Here is an 18,406-nt window from a genome sequence, read left to right as displayed (position 1 = left end):
ATTAATCTAGCAACTGAATTTAATTTTTTGAGACAGGGTCTCACGTAGCCCAGGCTCATCTTGAACTTGCTATGTGACTGAGGAGAATCTTAAATTTTTAAAAAATATTATTTAAAAAATCTTGTTATGTTTTCATGTATGTGTATGCCACACATGTGCAAGTGCATGCACAGGTCAGAAGAGGATGTTGGTCCCCTTGAGGAACACCACACTTGGGATGCAGTGCTGGGGTTCGAACTCAGGACTTCATGTATGCTAGGCAAGTGCTCTACCCACTGAGCCACGTCCCAGCCCTCATAGCTGTGTTTTTAATATGATTGTTTCCTTTGTACGCTGAAGCATTTGTTTCAGTCTTTAAGCCATGACTCTGAGAAAGTTCCTCCAGTCTCTGCGAATGGCTACAGGCTCCAGGGCCTAGGAGGACCTGGGAGGGGACACTACTTGGCAGAATACAATTTAGTGAATCAGTGGTCCTATGCAGATGAGAACAAGTTGGATGCTCTCTGAGAACAACCCTGAACCATCACAAAAGCCCTTCGAGAGAGTTCCTGGTGCTCTGCCCATTAGAGCCTAGAGACAGGCCGAGGAAATGCCACCAACAGAAGACGAGATACCCTGCTATGACCTAAGGGGACAGGAGGGACAGATGGGGTCAGGCTCTGCCTCCTCCTGAAGGGCCAAGCTCTGAGGCTCGCAGGATCCTCTGCTACATGCTAGTTTGCTATTCTACTCCAGGGCTCTGGTGAGCAGGTTGGCTGAGGTTGGGGCAGGTGGTGTGCAGCTAGGGCTGTTCTGGCTGGAATCCACATGAACCTGCCATATCTGGAGCGTGAGTCTATGACTGTCCTCTGGGGAGGAGAAGATTGTGAACTGGTGTCCCACACCACGGGCCTGAACACTCGAGCCTCTGCACCTGTGAACTTTACTTCCAGCCCCAACCCCAGAGCAGAAGGCAGCACTGCAACCAACCAACCAATCGACCAGTCACTGGAGGCTTGGGAGCAAGAAATGGGGCTGAGATACATGTCCTGGCTGACCCCAGCCCCTGTGCCGCAGCAGCTGAGGGGGCTGTGGGGAGAAGAGCTGGAACCAGTCCCAGGAGCCCTGACTTCCATACCTAGGACAGAGCCACCCCTGACCTCTGCCCCAGGTACAGCAGCATATCCTACCCGGCTCCCACCCCCACCCAGTTGTGACTATAAAGGATGTCTCCAGGCTCCCCCATATCTCCCTGTTTAGTTAAATTAGTACGATTGTATTTTGCCCTTTGCCTTGTGGTCACAAGATGTCTTCAGAGCTCCAGACATCTGATACACACTCAGGACAGAAAGAATGCTAAGGTTTGGCTGAGGAATAGCTCAGTGGACAGAGTGCTTGCTGTGTATGCCCAGAGCCCAGAACTCCCGTACCGTATAAATCAAGCCTGATGCTGCAACGCCTGAAAACCTAGTAAGAGGATGGGAGTTCAAGGTCATCCTTGGCTACTATCGAGGTTGAGGGTAGCCTGGGCTATACAAGATCCTGCCTTAACAAAAAAAGTATGAAAAAAGAAAAAGAGAAAAATGATTGCCTAGCACTTGATCTCATTAGTCAGGAAGTGAAAAGCTTCACAGAGCTCTGACAGACTTCCACTGGGGACTCCCTAGCCACAGAGAGTTGGAAAAGTAACTGCATTCTCCCAGCCTCTCCTGTCATAATGCTCTGGAGAGGAAGAAGATTGAGGGACAGGGTGTTATCAGCCGACTCCAGAGTACCAAGGTTTCACACCAGGTTTCAATGTCCACACTGCCTCGGTGCCTGATGTCACCCACATCCTGCCTGAGGTGCCTGAGAGGGAGCTGAGAGTCACCTTCAGGCTGTCTCTAGAACAGTGTGTGAGGGGTTTCTCTTTGTTTTTTACTGTTTTGTTGTTGGTGATGAAAGCATTGGTGGCAGAAGCTGTGCATGTTTGTGTCTGTCTGTCTGTGTGTGTACACATACGTACATATTCAAGTACAGGTCAGAGGACAGCGTTGTCCAGTCAGCTCTTTCCTTCTACCTTTACCTATATTCTGGGGATTGATCTTGGGTCTCTCGTCCTTCAGCTAGGCACGTTTGACTCCCTGAGTCACCTTGCTGACCCCTTGGTCTGAAAAAGTCTTCAAAAAACCAGCTCGCTCCAAGATGCTGTCTCCTACTTCTTTATGGTGTAGTCCCTGGTCACTAGGTCCCTTTGCTGGGTCCCTGGCATTTATCTAGCCTTTGCTGGCTCCCGGGGCAAGATTTCCCCCACTGAAACAGGGGGGTCCCCCAGAGCACAGGCCAGTGATGACAGCATCACGGGGTGGTAAGAGCTGCTGGTTTCAGGCTGGTGCCGAGGGCTCTGCCTCCAGAGCTGCTGACCCTGTAAAAGTTATAATTATCCTCTGGCAACAGGAGGGTTACAGGGACTGGCCAGCCCAGTCCCGCCCCTTGTCCTTCTCAGGGCCAGCTAGCAGGGCAGCCTGTCTATGCCTACACCATCTAGGCTCCTGACGACTGGCCTTGCCAGCTGGGTAACGGGGCAGCCCAAGCCTCAAGCCTGATGGGTTCTGAGCTTGAGAGGAGTCTCTCGTCCTCAGGTGCTGTTGGCCCGGCTCAGACACAGGTGTAGACAAACTAATCAACTGATAGGCTAGCTGGGTTACGGCCAATAGCACCCCATTCCAGCCCAGAGGATGAGTGTCAAGGGTCTTCCTCCCACTCCTGAGTTCTATCCTGACTGCCCAATCTGGCTGTCTTGTCCAGGACCACACACCTACCTCTCTGGGATCCCATCTTCCCGCCCTTCACCGCAGAGGACCAGGGCAGCTTCTGAAGAGTGGGAGGATGAAGTGGGGTCTTAGAGTTGGGTTGGCTCAGGATCCTCTGTGAGTAAGCTTCAGTCCACCCCACCTGAGAACCAGGCTGACGATAAAGGTACAGGCTGCTTCTGGGCTAAGTCACCTAATCCAGGGAAAATCCTCAGTGAGCACCACAAAGGCCAAATGAACTTCATGTTTAATGATGCGTGAGGCAGTTGCCAGCACTCAAAACATACCAGTGAGCCAAGCATGGAGGTGCAGTGCTTGTAATCCCAGCGCGTGGGAGGCTGAGGCAGGAGGACAGAAAGTTAGAGGTCTGCCTGGGCTGCACTATGAGACCCTGAGTGAGAGGCGGCAGGGAGGTGAGGATTCGTTAGTAGCTGCAGCTGTCACTCGTGGGCCTTTGCAGCCACCATTTCCTACTCCGCGCTGGCCGTGCTTGGTCTTTCCTACCCTCTTTGAACCCTCCTAAGTGCCCACCAGGGCAACTGTGCCTGGCGGGCATGCTTTCTGTGCAGACTTACACACTTGCTGCAGCTGCACGGTTCGGGAAGGAAAACTCGGCGGATATCTGCTTCCCATTCATAGCAACCCTGGCCCGGAGTCGCAGCCGTTAGAGCATGTGTGTTCAGAGCAAGGCGGATCGACACGCAGGGGGTAGTGACACATGGGAGGTGGAGACCCTGAACAGGTGCAAAAGTGGGGGATACAGAAACCAGAGCCGGGGGGAGCTACGAGCAGGGAGGGACTGACCTCCGACAGCCAGAGTTTCAGACTCCTAGACTTAGCCTGCCCCCAGGGGTCACGCCGGCGTGCCGCGCTCTCGGATGTTCTGCGATCCCCTCCCCCTCCTCCCGCCCAGGCGCCAGCACGTGCCCGCAGCGTCCGCCCAGCGAGCTTCTTGGGGCGGGGCCCTGGGGAAGCGGAGGGGCGTGGCTGGGCGGTGGCAGGGGCGGCGCTGGGACTTGTAGGCGAGGAGCCTTGAAACCAACAGTCTTTGCCACCAGCTGCAGTGTGCCACCCAGGGGAAACTGAGGCCCCAGGAAGGAACCGAAGTGGCTCAAGACTTCAGGGCCAGGCAGTCTCGACATTTTAGGAATAAGTAAAAACCAAAGTCTATCTAGTTTTCAAAAGGCGCTTCTTAAGGGGAGTCTTTGGTGTGGAGCCCTCTCCTCTTTACGTTCCGCCACGGATTCACTCAACAGGCATGTCCCGAAGGCGCCTCTCTTGCCAATCCCTACAACTTGAGCAAAACCTGCTAGTGCCCAGTTGCCAGAGAGCTCAGTCAGCAGCAGAAGACCTTAGACCAGAAAGACTGGGTTGTGTCTGCGGGAAAACAAACCCTACGTCAAGGGAGGTGGGCAAAGCCGAGAAACTGAGGCGCTGGGCAGGGGTATCCCCAGCAGGCGTGGGGTTCTGCTCTGTGTGAAGGGGCCAGACTGACTGGGGCTGAGCCCACCCAGAGGCTGCCTGCCTCACTGTCTCCCTTGACCAGTGGGCCGGGCCCGTTTTACCCCCACTAAAAGCTGGAGGTCTTCAGGTCCCAGTGTGATAGCCAGACATGGGGACATGGGAGACGCTGAATCAGGGCTGCTTCCTGGCAGCTAAGCACCGTGCCTGCTTCAGTCCTGAAATTCCCATTTTCTTTTTTTATATTTTATGGTTTCCTGTCATACAGGCTGGCTTCTGACTTTCTGTATAGCAGGAGATGAACCCGTAGCCCTTCCAACTCCGGTTCCTCAGTGTCACCCGTGTACTCCACTAGACTGTTTGAAATTCATATCTCTTCAACAAGGGGCTCCACGTTTGCATTTGCGCTGGTGGGGAAGAGTTCTGCAGACTGGCATCCTGGTCCCAGCCTTGGCCCAGGGTCTACACGCGGCAGGCTGTGCTTTCTGCTTGTTTTCCTGCTGAGAGTGACCCCACAGGAGCTCCCATGTCAGTGACAAGGGAGGCCAGCCGCCTTTGTCCTCCTCCACGGTCTCTTCCTATAAAACTGAAAAAGGTGTATTCACTGTCGATTAGCCTTCATTTCCACAGAAAACCTAGTGTCCCGGAGTATGCCTTTGTTGAAGTCCCAGCATAGAGTCTCTGACACCACAGGACCTCCAAAGTACATGTGATATGAATTATTTCTATGTGCATGGCAAATCCACTTTGTCTTTTTTTTTTTTTTGAGATAGGATATGATTTAGCCCAGCTGGCCTCCAACTTAGTCTATAGCCAAGGGTGCCCTTGAACTGATTCTTTCTTGAGTGTTGGGTTTACAGGTGTGTACCACCAGCCAGGTTTATGTGATGCGGAGATCAAACACAAGAGTTCGCGCATGAGTAGCTGAGCCACTCCTTTGGACCATTTAACAAATACGTTTGCACCCCTAGGCGCTCGGACGTAAACCACGGACTCGGGCAGCGCTTGGAATCTACCGGACCGTGCTCCCCGCGACACAGACAAGCTGATACTGGCGAACAGGCTGGAGCTAAGCCACCTCCCTCGCCGGCCCGGCCGGCGTCTTGCCACGAGGGACGTGTTTAGAACTACAATTCCCAGCGGCCCCCGCTTTCAAAGGCGTGTCTGAAACGGGAGGGGGCGTGACCGCGGGGCGTGGCCGGCTACAAAGGCGGCCGGCAGCTCGCAGGGCGCGGAGTAGACGCTTCGCGGCGGACCGAGGAGCTGGTGCGGGACGGCGTGGGGAACTCGGACTCGGCCTGCGACACCCCCGCATGCGCCGGCCGGCTCGGTAGCGGCGGCCCCGATGCTGCTGCAGCCAGCGTGCGCCCCGAGTGTGTTTCCGCGGCCGTCCGCCGCCCCCAGCGCCATGCACGGCTCACAGAAGGACACCACGTTCACCAAGATCTTCGTGGGCGGCCTGCCCTACCACACCACCGACGCATCTCTCAGGAAGTACTTCGAGGGCTTCGGAGACATCGAGGAGGCCGTGGTCATCACCGACCGCCAGACCGGCAAGTCCCGCGGCTACGGCTTCGTGAGTGCCCGCGGCGCGCGCACCTGCCGCCGCCCCTCCCCCACCGCCTCCCAGACCCGCCGCGCGCAGCCGGGACTCCGGGGCTTCCCGGGGCCGTCGGCCCTTCCCCCACACTTTCCAGCCGCCCCAAAGAAGCGTAAGCTTTAGCGCCAGCGACTCCAAGACGGTTTCCCACTTCCTTCCACTCTAGTGTCCCCAAACTAATTCTCTGAGAAAGTTAACGGTACTTACGGATGGCCAGAGCAGCCGGGGATTGGGGCGGGTGGGGGGGGGGGAGAGTTCCCCTTAGGGCTCACTTTACTCCACCTCCCAGGGGATTGTCGCTGTCCTTGAAGGCACTCGCAGCACTTGAACTTAGGGGAAGGAGCTGCAGTCCTGGAGGCTGAGAAGACAGTGCCCCAAGGGTCCTAAATACCAGATAACCTCCTGGGAAGAAAGACCCAGAGGGCCTGATGTCAGGGCAAAACCTTCTCTGCCCTGTTTTTCTCAGCCAGTCACCGAAGCCCCTGACCTTCTGTGTTCCTGCAGGTGACGATGGCAGATCGGGCAGCAGCTGATAGGGCTTGCAAAGACCCTAACCCTATCATCGACGGCCGCAAGGCCAACGTGAACCTGGCCTACCTGGGTGCCAAGCCCAGGAGCCTGCAGACGGGTGAGAGTTCGCGTTTTCTTTCCAGCCCTTCTTGTTTCTATATTCAGCTTTAGTGTCTGTCTGATGGAAAAACGCTGCCCCCGCTCCCCCTTTGTCCCAGAGTGGCAGCCAGCAATCATGTGCCTGCAGAGGCAGCCCAGGGCAAGCGCCCCAGCTCCGGGGCTTGATCCTCTTCCTCTGCACTGTATGGTTCCAGGGATACCGATTTTCAGACCTCTCTTACTCTTGAGGTGGGAAGAAGTCAGTCACCCGCTGACGAGGCAGGAGATGAGGGGACACCCCGGGAAGCTGATACATACAACCTGTGGACTTCATGTGCTTTGACTGCTTTTTGAGGGTTCACTAGCAGGGACAGAGGTGGTGGCTGGGATTGGGGAGGAAGTTAGCTATCCTTTGTGACTAGGAGAGAGAGGTGTGTGTTATTTTGCAACCTCCACCCCCACCCCCGTGTGTGGCCCTGGGACCTTACCTGTACAGTATGCTGTTCCTAACTGTCCTCTTGTTTTAGGCTTTGCTGTCGGCGTGCAGCAGCTGCACCCCACTCTGATCCAGCGCACCTACGGGTGAGTGGATATAGCTGGTTGCGGGTGGGAAGGCCTTGAGGTGGGACAGCTGTGGGCTTCTCAGTCTCAGATCTGAAAGGCTGGGGAAGGGAACGACTGTTTTCAGAAATGAGACTGTGTATTGCGGCTGTGGAAGAAGAGATAAAACCAACTGCATTTCTGTAACCCAAAGGGGAGCACATGTCTTCAAGCCTGGTGTGTACCTTGCCCCCATTTATGTGACACCTCCTTAGCCAAGTGTCACATGGGCATCCACTTCCTTACCTGTGCAGTGAATGTGGGGACAGCTTTTCTGACTCTGAGTTGGGGAGTTCAGTACGCACCTAGTGCAGGCAGCTCGTCTGAAGTGTGTGAAGACTGGACCTGGTGGGCTGGGGTCTTCTTGGGGTGCCCTCTGATGTGGGCAGGTACCATGAAGGTAGCTGCTGTGGGTCTGTACCAGCTGAGGTTTGTTTCTGAATGGCGTAGTGACTGTCACTGGTTGGTTTTTTGTGTAAGTCTCTTGCTCTGTGTCCCCTTTCCTCCTGTCTTGAAAAGACTGATAGGCCTGCTAGTTGCTTAGGGAAGGACTCACTTAAAGGACACAAAAGTTGGACCATGGTACTTGGTCTGTTTATTCAGTGTAGACTAGCTGTGAATGAGGCGGTAAGTGGGGACTCTGACACAGACCCCACCTTTTGCAGTGGCAAACTTCTCAAATTCTGGCTGCTGGGATTTTGTGTCCCAGGTTGGAGGGTGGGGTAGAGTAGGGTGTCTGTTGTTGCTGGAGCTGAGCTTGGCCAGCACAGTGGGTCAGATACGTGTCCTGTGAGGTGGCACCAGGATTCACCACAAACATCTTTGGGGATTGATGGGACCTGAGCAGGAGCTTATGTATGGACAGCTGTGGTCTAGGCCCCAACCTGTGTTTCCTACCATGAGGGTTCTCCTGGGGAAGTACTTGGGGTGTTACAGATTGTTTCAGATCACTTTTTTCTCCTAGGATCTGTTTCCTATGTGTTCTAGGCTGTGAGGAAGGAGTGTAGGAACATCTCTGCCTTGGTAGCTTCCTGTTGGCTTCTCCCTGCTAACTGAGGAGAGGGAGAGGGCCTGCTCTCGGGTAGCCTGCTGTGGGGCTGAACTTCAGGCTGATGCTGGCCTGAGCTGAGCTACGTATAAATAGAATACTGCTTACACTGGGACAGGACCTCCCCCCAACTACGACAAATAGTTACTGCCTCAGAGTCACTAGTGCTTGGCCTCTGTGACCCTCAGATCTGGGTTCACAGGTCTAGTCTGATACTCTGACTGCACCCCCTTTGGTTGCCTTTTCTTACCTGGAAAATGGGGACAGTACCACTTCAGGACAGCATGCTCTAGTCTCCAGGGAAAGGTTCTCCTCAGATGGCTAGTGACTTACCCAGGGGGTGAGGTTTGAACTCAGGGCCACACATGCTGTCTTTGGGAGAGTCCTGGTACTCCGGGGCGCATCTGACATCGGGCCACGGTGATTTCTAACTAGATTAGTGGGCTGGTCATCTAACACTGACTACAAAGTGGCCTTACAGTGTTGGTGGGGTTGCCAAGGAGTGTAGACCCAAGCGGACAGATGGGTGGGCACAAGGGACTGGCCAGTGGTCCTTGGGTTCCTCTGAGGAACATCCACCTCCTGACCTTGCCAGGCTCTGGGGAGTTCAGGGGATGCGGTCAGGCCTGGCTGCCTGGGCCAGTTGCTGTTAATTGCCAGCTGGGAGGCAGACGTGAGCTGTCAGCAAGCAAGCCCCCTTTGTTTTTACAAACAATCTGGCTTGCCCGATTGGGCCTGACTCAGGTTTTGTCAGTCAGCCTGGGGCTGCCCTGGCTGAGGGCCTGGTGGGAGCTGGAGCCCTGGCAGCTCAGAGCCTGCAAGCTACTGGCTGTACATTTTCCTAGGCCCTTGACATTATGAAGACCCCACAGCCCACCTGTAGGCCCAACCACTGGGCCCTCCTGTCTGGTCAGAACCACCCATCAGCTTGGAAAGACTCTGAGAGACTGTCTGGCTTCGCTGTTTGCCTGAGTCCTCCCCGGCTTGCTGCACGCCTGCTTGTGTAAGGCCTTGCTGGCCGTCCAGCCTGTGCCTGTCCATCATGTAACTGTATCTGGAGACCAAGGCGTAGTATCTGCTGAAGCCTTCTCAGCCATTGCAATAGCTTTCTCCAGTCTCCAGGCCCATGCAGTAATCTTTCATGGAGATAAGTGACTCAGGGCCTTCTATCAGTCCTGGGATCCAGTGATGCATGTGAGAAGGATGGGCCACATGGTGGAGATTTCCGCACGCTGTTAAGAAGTGTTGATCTGGTTTGTCAGGGCCTCCTAGGGTCGAGGGAGTCAGTCCACATTTGGCCTATGCCTCATGGGAGCTGACGTTTGTCTCTGGCCTTTCACTCCAGGCTACTCTCTGCTCTTAGGGGGAATCTTGCTGTGGCAAAGTTTACCCCAGTCTCACTTTCTCCCCACGTAGGAGTCAGATCCTGAGGGCTGAGGTTAGGCCATAGTCCCCAGGTGCTGGGTGTCAGACTACAGTTCTGTAGAGTAGAGATAGTGGCTGGCCTAAAACATTAAGGACTAAATTGATCATGGTGTTTAGAACGTGTTGATCCCAGGGCCCTGGAAAGCTGTGGGGTTTGTATGTGTGTGTGTGGGGGGTGGGGGTTCCTGCAACAGGCCCAGCAGCAAGCAAGCTTTGCTGTCATAAGCTTGGAGCCACAGAGAGTGGCCTGCCCTCTCTTGAGGGCACTCAGGCCCATCCTTCCCTTCCTGGAACCTCATGGGACCATTCTTGGATGAAAGTGTTCTGTCTCTGAGACCAAGAGCATCCAGGGATTGGCTCCCTGGTTTAGGCTTTCCTGCAGGCATTGTTTTAGAGACTGTCCTCTGTGGGATGGACCTGGTACACACATGGAGGTGTCTGTCCTGACACCATGTCACCAGGCCTATGCATGAGGATTGAGGAGAAGTGTTGGGAAGGAGTCTGGCCCCCAAAGACTGGGGGAGGGATTGTGGTGGTGAGAATATACATGTTGACTCAGGTGCTCTGAGTGAGATGGTCGTTCCCACCCCAGGGCCCAGCGTGACAAGGACTACATAGTTAAACAGGGTGCCTCTGGGCTGCTCCTCGGGGAAATGATCGCAGCTGTGATTGACTGACTGGCTGGTTGTGTCACACACCGGCACTGATATAACCGAGTGCCATAGTGTCTAGGTCCCATAGGGCCCGACACTGTACCAGACATTTCCTGCACAGACAGTACACCGAAGGGGGGGAGGTTGGGGGAGGGGCATTGCTCCCGTGCCTTCAGAGAAAGTTGCTAATTTCACTGAACACAGGGAAAAGGAGGCCAGGGTGAGGCTGCAGTAAGGCAGGTGTGTGACGCTGTCTCAGGAGGCCTGTCTAGAGCTGCCGCCAGTGAAGAGTTAGAAGTACAGGCAGGCACACAGCCAGACCCAGAGCAGCAGGTGCGAGCACGCTCACCCCAGCACCTGTGCGGTGTCTTAGGGGTGGCCCTACTTGCTCCCCCATCATCACTTCCTGTTTGGCAGCCTGTCTGGAGGCAGGCGTGGGCTGTGTCTTGTCTGACCCTCCCAGAGGGCGTGTGGCCTATGCCGCACCTGTTGTTTGTCCCTGTCTGCTGTGACAGAAGCTAGCCTCTGGTGCCCTTAGGTTCCTCTCAGAGTTCAGTTATTGCCAGTTGCCTGAGGGACCTCTTCTGAAGGTAGAGACTGTTAGCCCCAAAGATATGTCCATGGCATGGAAGTCCACCAGGTGGCCCACTGGCCCCTTGATGGATCTTCGCCCAGGAATTTAGACATCCCTTTGAACAGTGGCTTTGCTCCTGCCCAGCCGTCCTGTAGGCTCTGTCAGCTGAGAATGTGCAGGCCATCTGCAGAGTCAGGCCAGAGCCCCAGCCCCGCAGCTGTGACCACAGTGCCCCCTGCCAGGAGGCTTGCAGCAAGGTGTGGCAGAACACAAAGAGCTGTAGAGGGGACTGTGGGTGATGGAAGAGCAGTGGCCAAGGCCCAGTGTGGGTTCCCAGTGACAGACACAACCACCCCACACTGGAGGAGCTAAGGAGAAAACGAGGCTGTCTTGATGTTTTTTCTTTCTGAGACAGGTCTTGGTATGTAGCCCAGGTTGGTCTTAAGCCTGCAGTGAGCTTCCTTCAGACTCTTTAAGTGCTGGGATCAAAGGCGTGTGTGTGATATCACTTTCTGTTTCCTTTTAAGACGATCTTACAGCCCAGCACACCTTGAACTCCCTGATTTTTCTGCCTCCACTTCTCTTGCTTTCTCTGGAGATGGTTCTTGAACCCAGCATGTGCATGCTAGACAGACAGGCTGGCTATCCCTGGGCTACAGAGCAGTCCCCTGCTTCCCGAGGGCTAGACTTTGGATTTGTTCTGAGGGTATCCATCTAGTGCTGAGTTGAGCCAGAAGGCCTCCTCTTGGAACAGCAGCCATCCAGCCTGAGACAGTGGAATCACCTGGACCCCTAGCCCTGGGAGAAGGACCAAGATGCCAGAGTAGACAGTTGGCCTTGGAGGAGGCCATCACACTGTGCAACATTGAAAGTAGTTAGGAGATGGAATTTAGACAGGTTCAGATGGGCCTGCTGCTCCCAGCTGGTTCCCACTGTGGCCTGTCTTCTCCCTGTCTGCATTCACCTGAACCCCAGAGAACCTGGTGCCCCCATCATGGGAGATTCCCAGGAGGCCCAGCAGGCGCCACATACACGCACGCACACGCCACCACCCACCCCAAGGCCAGGGCTGCTGGTAAGCTGCCAGGTTGCCTCCAGCATTGTGGTGTAAAGCCTCCAGGGAGAAGAAAAGTGAAATGGGCTCATTTGCTTTTCTCGTTTTTATTTTCAGCAGTAGCTTTGTGTTCGGGAAGTGGCCCCTGGGCTGCAGCCGGTGATTTTTTTCTGAGTGTGGCTACACATAGGGCCAGGGCCTCTACTGCTACTACCACTCACTGTCAGCTCCAGTAGTAGCCGTGGTGGGTAGACAGATGTCTCAAGTGTCACTGCAGAGTTCCCACCCCTCTTCTGGGGCAGCCAGGAGCCCAGGGGATGTGCCTGTGGCATCTTAGTTTACTGGCTGGGAAACTGAGACCAGGGAAAGCTCAGACAGGTGGTGGGATCTGGACCCTGGGTCTCTTGTAGGCTGAGGGAGCCAGGAGCTCCTGGCTGCTCATTTGCTGCCCTGACTCTGGACTTGGTGTAAGGAGAAGCCACCTATTCCACCACTCCCAGTGGGTTAGATGTTCATGGCTCAGCTGCCAGCCCTGGCCAGCACCCATAGCAGCCCACTGTGGGTATATCCCTTCAGCCTGTGGTGGCTTGGGTGCTACCCAGAACCTAGTCATCCATCCCCGGGTAGCACGTGAGTGTGCCTGGCTGGAGGAGGGTCTCCAGGGCTCTAGGATTTAGACTCCTTTGGTGATCTCTGGCCTGGGAACTCTTTTCTATGGCTGCTACCCAGGGGTGGGCTTAATTGTCCCAGGGCCACCCTGGCTTGAGAAAGGGCAAGAGGTTCCTGGAAGAGAGTGAGGAGACAGAACCCTGGGTGTGGTGAGGAGGTGCCAGCTTCTGCTCTCTGCCAAGGCCTGAGTGGAACTGAGCCTGAGAAGACTGATGGCAGAGCCCCCTGAGCTGGGAGTGGCAGCTCCCCTGGAATTTGTGGGTCACCCAGCCTTTGGGTTCCAGCCCCCAAGACTTGGGTATGGAAGGTCTCTGTCCACTTGACCTTCCCCAGGCCCCAGTGCTGCCAAGGGTGTGGGTTCCCACACAGGCTGAGGCTCCAGCAGCCTATGAGTGTGTCATCCCAGGCAAGGACCAGGATGAGGACGCTCTAGGGCTGAAGCAGGCAGCTGTTAGGTGGACTGAGGATAGCAGGTCAGACTGCATGTTGTGAACTTGACAAGCAGAACTCCACCTTCTGTCTCATCACACCCGACTGCTGTCTATGCCTGCTGCCCTCTCTGCATTCTCATGGCTGGGCCTTCTGGCTGGCCCAGGGTGCTCGGTCTTCACAAATGCTTGTGCTGGGCTGTTGGAGAGCCTGGAAACCAGCGAGCTCTGTCCCGTTGGTCATGTAGGTGCACACAGAGTAGAGATGGGGTGGTTTTGTATGGAAAAGAAAAGGAGGCCCCTCAGGATGGTGTTAGGAGAAGAAACCTTCAGGCTGTGTGTCCCAGATGCCAGCACTTTGGAGTGGGTATAGTCCAGGGTAACAGGCATTTAGCTAGAGATTCAAATAGAGAGGTGGTGTGGACTGTCCTGAAGGGGAAGCACAGGAGCAGTTTGCATTTGCTTCTAGGCCCGGTAGGAAGGAGCTAGAAGCTTCTAGTCTGGATTGACAGGATCTTGAAATCTTCAGGAGACACTTGAAGTGGTTCGTGAGAGACACGGTGAGCGAGGCAAGTGAGTCAGCTGGCCCAGAAGGCTGGAAGGAGGTGGGTGGGTGCACTGAGACACCGGGGACACACGGTAGTTTCAGGTTTTAGGCAGGTAGGGTTGGGGTTTGCAGTGGCGTGCAGCCTGGGGCCAGGGCCACCCTTGGACAGGGCACAGGGCTAGGACCCAGGCGGGTTTTGAAGTGCAGACTGTGACTTAAGTATAGAATGTGACTGTACTGTGTTCTCTGGTGTGTGGGCCCTGTCCCAGCTGTTGCTGCCATTGGCCTGAGAGCCTGGGGTGGCCACAGCCTGCAGCCTTTGCTGCCTGCCCCTCAAGTAGTAGTGAGCTTGCTCTGCACTGTGCTGTGTGTGGATGTGAAGCTGGGTAATTCTGTGTTCCTGCTGTCTACCAGTGCCATCCTGCAGCAGTGTCCACAAGTGACGGTTCAGAGCCACATTCCATTGCAGCGTGGCATAGGTGGGTGATTTAATGGGCCATTCAAGCCTCCGAGCCTTTCTGCCTGTCCTAGATCTTGGAATGGTGTGGTGTCAGGCACCACAGTGGTACCTGGCTAAGACCTCAAGGAAAGTACAGGGGAATAGGCAGAGACATGGGCGACCACATCATTCAGGGCATACAGGACTGGGCAGAGCAGGAAAGCAGAGACATGGGCGACCCCAAAATTCAGGGCATACAGAACTGGGCAGAGCAGGAAAGCAGGCTCTGCTGTAGGTACATGGCCTTGCATGGGGCTGTGGGGCCTTGCAAGGAGACTCGGTGTTAGCAAACTCCACCCCTAGAGGTATTGGGTAAGGGTGACTCCCTCCGTCTTACTCATGTTTAGGGAAGTTCAGAACATGGCACTCTTAAAGCCTCAAACTGATAAATGCTTCTGAACCTTAGGGCTGGGGGTGGGAGACACCCCCTAACCCAGGTAGGGGGCTCCCCCTCACACACACACACCCAGGTAGGAGCACCAAGATAGGCTGTGCTGCTCTGGGAAGGCCTCAGACCCAGTTAGGACCCTGTCTTGATGGCAGGGAGTAGACGGCAGCCCCCTCTACCACAGCTCTGATTTCAGGAGGGCCAGGCCTCTGATGGGCAGGGGCGGAGTCTTGGGTGCTGTGGAGTCTGCTGCTGTGCAGGCTTTGGTCTCTGTGAGGGCTTGGGGATCTGGTGGGCCAGCTGAGTGGTGCTGAGGAGGAGGAGTCTGTCACACTCCTGCCTGGGCTTCTTCTCTGCAGTCCCCTTAGACCATACTTTCTTCAGTCTCCCCTGAGCTCTGGTTTCTGTCCTGCAGAGCCCAGCCATCTTTTCATGGCTGTGTGCTAGCATGAATCTGAGAAGGTACCATGCAGCTCAGAGGTAGTGTTTGGATCCACGTCCGTCCGTGCCATTCCGATCAAGGGAGTTCCACAGGCAGCCGAGGAGGGCACACACCTACTCAGGGCTCCTCTCTAGGCTATCTGGCCTTAAAGCTGCAGTCAGCTGCCCATGGGATGGATAGGATGCTATCACTGCTGGTGCGTGTCGTCCTGCAGCTTATCTGCTCAGCTGCCCATGAGGTTTGGAAAGAGGTGAGCTGTGGGGGTGATGGGCCCAGAGTGAGAGTCACCACTGGGCTAGGGATGCCTCCTTGTCTGCACCTCAGTGCTGCTTCTAGCCCCACCCAGCCTTGCCTCTGTCCCTTTGCTGTCAGAGGCTAGGGAAGTGGCTCAGCAGGTAACGTGTTTGCTGCACAAGTGTGAGGACCATGGTTCTGATCCCCAGAACCTAGGAAGTACTGGGTGGGTATGGCAGCTCACCTGTAATCGCACCATGCAAAAGACAAGAGACAGGGTCCCCAGAGCTAGGCTATAGAATCTGTGAGGGCTGGATTCAAGTGAGAGACCCTCCCTCAATTATATAACACGGAGAATATCCAGGAAGACGCCTGGCATCTGTCTGTCTGACCTTCCTGCACACACCTTACTCTTGTGCTCTTGTGCTACTTGTGCTTGCCGCTCTGCTGCCCTCTGGCCATGCTCTCCCACACAGGCCATGTGTCACTTGTCTACTGATGACTGGTGGGTGCTGGGAGGTTGCTCTTGTCACTGAAGAGTAGTGGGGAGACCTCCACCCTCAGCAGTACGGCCTCCCCCCCTTGGTCTCTGCTGGGCATTCTCTGCACCACGCCTCCCTAGGACAGCCTGGGGCAGCCTCGGCTCTTGGACTCAGGTGTTAGGTGTACTTGACCTGGGTCTGCACCAACCTCACCCGTCGCAGGGTTCTCTTTCAACAGTGTTACATGGGCAGTGGCCTGGCCTGGGGTGGCACCTGCACCCTGGAGGGTGTGGGAAGCCACTTCACTGGTTCCCTGCGTGACCTTGATTACTTATGCTCTCACACAAGCTGCTGGGAGTCACCTTACCATGCGTCTCCAGGAATGACCTCTCGATAGAGCTGTGCACGTCCTGCTGCAGATGAGGGCTGCAGAGCGGTTTGCTTGTTCTTTTAAGAGCACAGCCTCTCTGGAGTTAAACTGGTTCCAGGCCTAAGATAGTAAGAGAAACTCAGGCCCCAGTGGTCCAGAGGCAGTGCTCGGACAAACCATGAGAGAGCTGTGTGCTGACACTCTTGGTGGCATCTTGCTCTGACGGTGGCACTCTGCTGCTGTTGGTACTGCCTTGCTATACACAGGGTAGGGTGCTGCTGCAGACAGGCCTGAGGCCCAGAGAGGCTCAGCCCTTTCCCCAGGCCTGCTCAGCAGGAGACTGGCCATCCAGGTAGACCCAGCAGTAGGCCCAATGCCCGCTCCTCATCTCCTCGTTGTTAGTTTTCTCCTACAGTAGTGCTGTGCTGCTTTGGCGGGGAGATCACAGTCAGGGGCAGCAGGTGGCACCCGATGCACTTCCACAGGGGCTGGGGTGTGAGGAGGAGCTTCCGTCTACAGGTGCCCTCCAGTTCTAAGCTGCAGGACCTGTGTGGTCACCTGGCATAGGACACTTGGCCTTCCTGACTTTAAAATGGACTTGCTGGTAGGGCAGGTGATAAGGCCTCTAGAGCACCTGATTGCCCAGCAGGCCGCAAGCACCCCTGTGCCCCTGCCTGCAGTGAGTGTGCCTGCCCACCTGCTATCTGTCGGGGAGGTAGTGGGTGGCTAAGGAGTAGGGGTGTCTCTGGAGGGGTAGGTAGGTACCTGGTATGTGGGCTGTACCATTCCTCAAGTATTTGCACAGGCCTGGAGCTGTCTAGACTACCCTAGCCTCAGTCTCCCCGGTTTAAACAAAGGCCATGTGTTATACATTGTACAGTGGGTCCTACGGGATATGTGGAAGAGCGGGAGTCAGGTCTGAGGGGGAGGGTACTGGGAGATCCGGCGCTAAGTGACCTATGGAGTGATGGCATTGTCTGTGCAAAGGCCCTGGGGTTGGTGCACACCTGATGTGTTGCTGCATCTGTTTTGTAGATGGGTACACAGGCTTGGGCAGGGCACAGATCTGCTCTCTGCACCCCTGGCCTTCCCCACTCTGCCTACAGCCACTGACACTCTGCTTGGCCCACAGGCTGACTCCTCACTACATCTACCCACCAGCCATTGTGCAGCCCAGCGTGGTGATCCCTGCCACCCCTGTCCCATCACTGTCCTCGCCCTACCTTGAGTATACACCAGCCAGCCCAGCCTACGCTCAGTACCCTCCAGCCACTTACGACCAGTACCCGTACGCCGCCTCACCTGCCGCAGCCACCAGCTTCGTGGGCTACGGCTACCCTGCGGCCATGCCCCCAGCCCTGTCTGCTGCTGCGCCTGCAGGTGCCACCTTCGTGCAGTACCAGGCACCTCAGCTACAGCCTGACAGGATGCAGTGAGGCGTGTCCTGCCCAGGGCCACAGCCACCACCTGCCAGCCTCGGGAGCCGCCACCTGGGTCTCGTCAGGCCCCCGGCCCACCTGCCCTGAAGGCACCAGCAAGCTTCTTCAGCCCTGCAGTGCCTGAGGAAGGGCTGGAGAAGGAAGGTATACCCTGCAAGCTCTGAAGCCACTCCATGCCAGGTGCCTTACTCTGGGACGTGTTCAGACGTCCTCCCTCCTCTTTGGGAACTGTCCTCTTGCTGGACCAGGGTTCCTGAAACCCTGCCCAGCTGCCCCTCAGTCGAAGCACTGTGCCATGACCTGCTGGAATTTTCTGCCATGCAGGCAAGACCATCATCACCAAGAACCCCAAACCGATTTTTTACTTAAGAGACTGGCTTTGGTCAGTAACTCCCTGTGGAGACAATGACAGTATTTCTCTGTGTCACTGATGGAGCTCCCCCTTCCCCACAGGGTTGCCATCACCAGACTGCAATCCTGCAGGGCCCTGGGCTCCTGTCTGCTGATGCTGCCCACCTCACCTGCAGAGGTGCCTGGCAGGGTGAATTCTCAGGTGTTTGTTGCTGTGCCATGGGGGCCTTCTTCTTGGCCCTGTGCCCCTCAGGCAGGCTCTGTGTCCACCCACCCTCCCGTTGTCACCTATGCCAGTCTGGGAGCATGACCTAGCTGCACAGAGAAGGTCCAGCCCACGTCTGGGAGGGGAGGAGTGGGCATCTCTGGTAGCATGGGCTGCCCGCAGGCTGGGCAGTGGGGCTCTCCACACCTACCTCAGGGAGCCAGTGTGTAGGCACTCCACAGCACGCCTGTTTAGTCAAGGCCTGGAGGACAGAGGGAGTAATGTTATAATAATATTTTTATTAGAATGTTCTGATTATAAAAATAAAACTTGTTTTCTTTAAAGAAAAAGGTGGTTTGCGGTTTTTCTCTCAATGGCATGGTGGTCCTGTGTCCAAGGTTTGTGACAACTGTCCGTCAAACTCTTACCCTGCTTCAGCCTCTGCTGGTCACGACCTTTGGTACCAGTACACCCCATCCAGCAGTCTGAACTGGAGGGCTCCAGCCCCACACGGTAGGTATCTGCCTCGGCCAAGACTGGGCATGGCCACTGTGGAC

The 18,406-nt window shown here is 55.7% G+C and overlaps 1 protein-coding gene across 1 annotated transcript; it reads left to right on the top strand.

The window, feature by feature from the left end:
• Window positions 1–5,438: 5,438 nt before the first annotated feature.
• Rbm38 (RNA binding motif protein 38) lies at window positions 5,439–18,199 on the top strand. The gene is made up of 4 exons (XM_028769716.1): window positions 5,439–5,808; window positions 6,337–6,460; window positions 6,969–7,023; window positions 16,987–18,199. The coding sequence occupies exons 1-4, from the start codon at window positions 5,578–5,580 to the stop codon at window positions 17,288–17,290; spliced, it is 714 nt and encodes a 237-aa protein (XP_028625549.1). The 5' UTR covers window positions 5,439–5,577; the 3' UTR covers window positions 17,291–18,199.
• The last annotated feature ends 207 nt before the right edge of the window (window positions 18,200–18,406 follow it).

This window comes from Grammomys surdaster, unplaced genomic scaffold (assembly GCF_004785775.1).
Source record: "Grammomys surdaster isolate TR1022 unplaced genomic scaffold, NIH_TR_1.0 193, whole genome shotgun sequence".
In the NCBI taxonomy this organism is placed as follows: Eukaryota; Metazoa; Chordata; class Mammalia; order Rodentia; family Muridae; genus Grammomys; species Grammomys surdaster.
This window is presented reverse-complemented; position numbering and strand designations above follow the sequence as displayed.

Excerpts from the sequence above, each read along its gene's own strand:
- Rbm38 (XM_028769716.1), top strand. The coding sequence starts at position 5,578 with ATGCTGCTGCAGCCAGCGTGCGCCCCGAGTGTGTTTCCGCGGCCGTCC. Across the intron at positions 6,461-6,968 it reads GCCCAGGAGCCTGCAGACGG|GCTTTGCTGTCGGCGTGCAG; the intron begins GTGAGAGTTCGC and ends CTCTTGTTTTAG. Across the intron at positions 7,024-16,986 it reads CTGATCCAGCGCACCTACGG|GCTGACTCCTCACTACATCT; the intron begins GTGAGTGGATAT and ends CTTGGCCCACAG.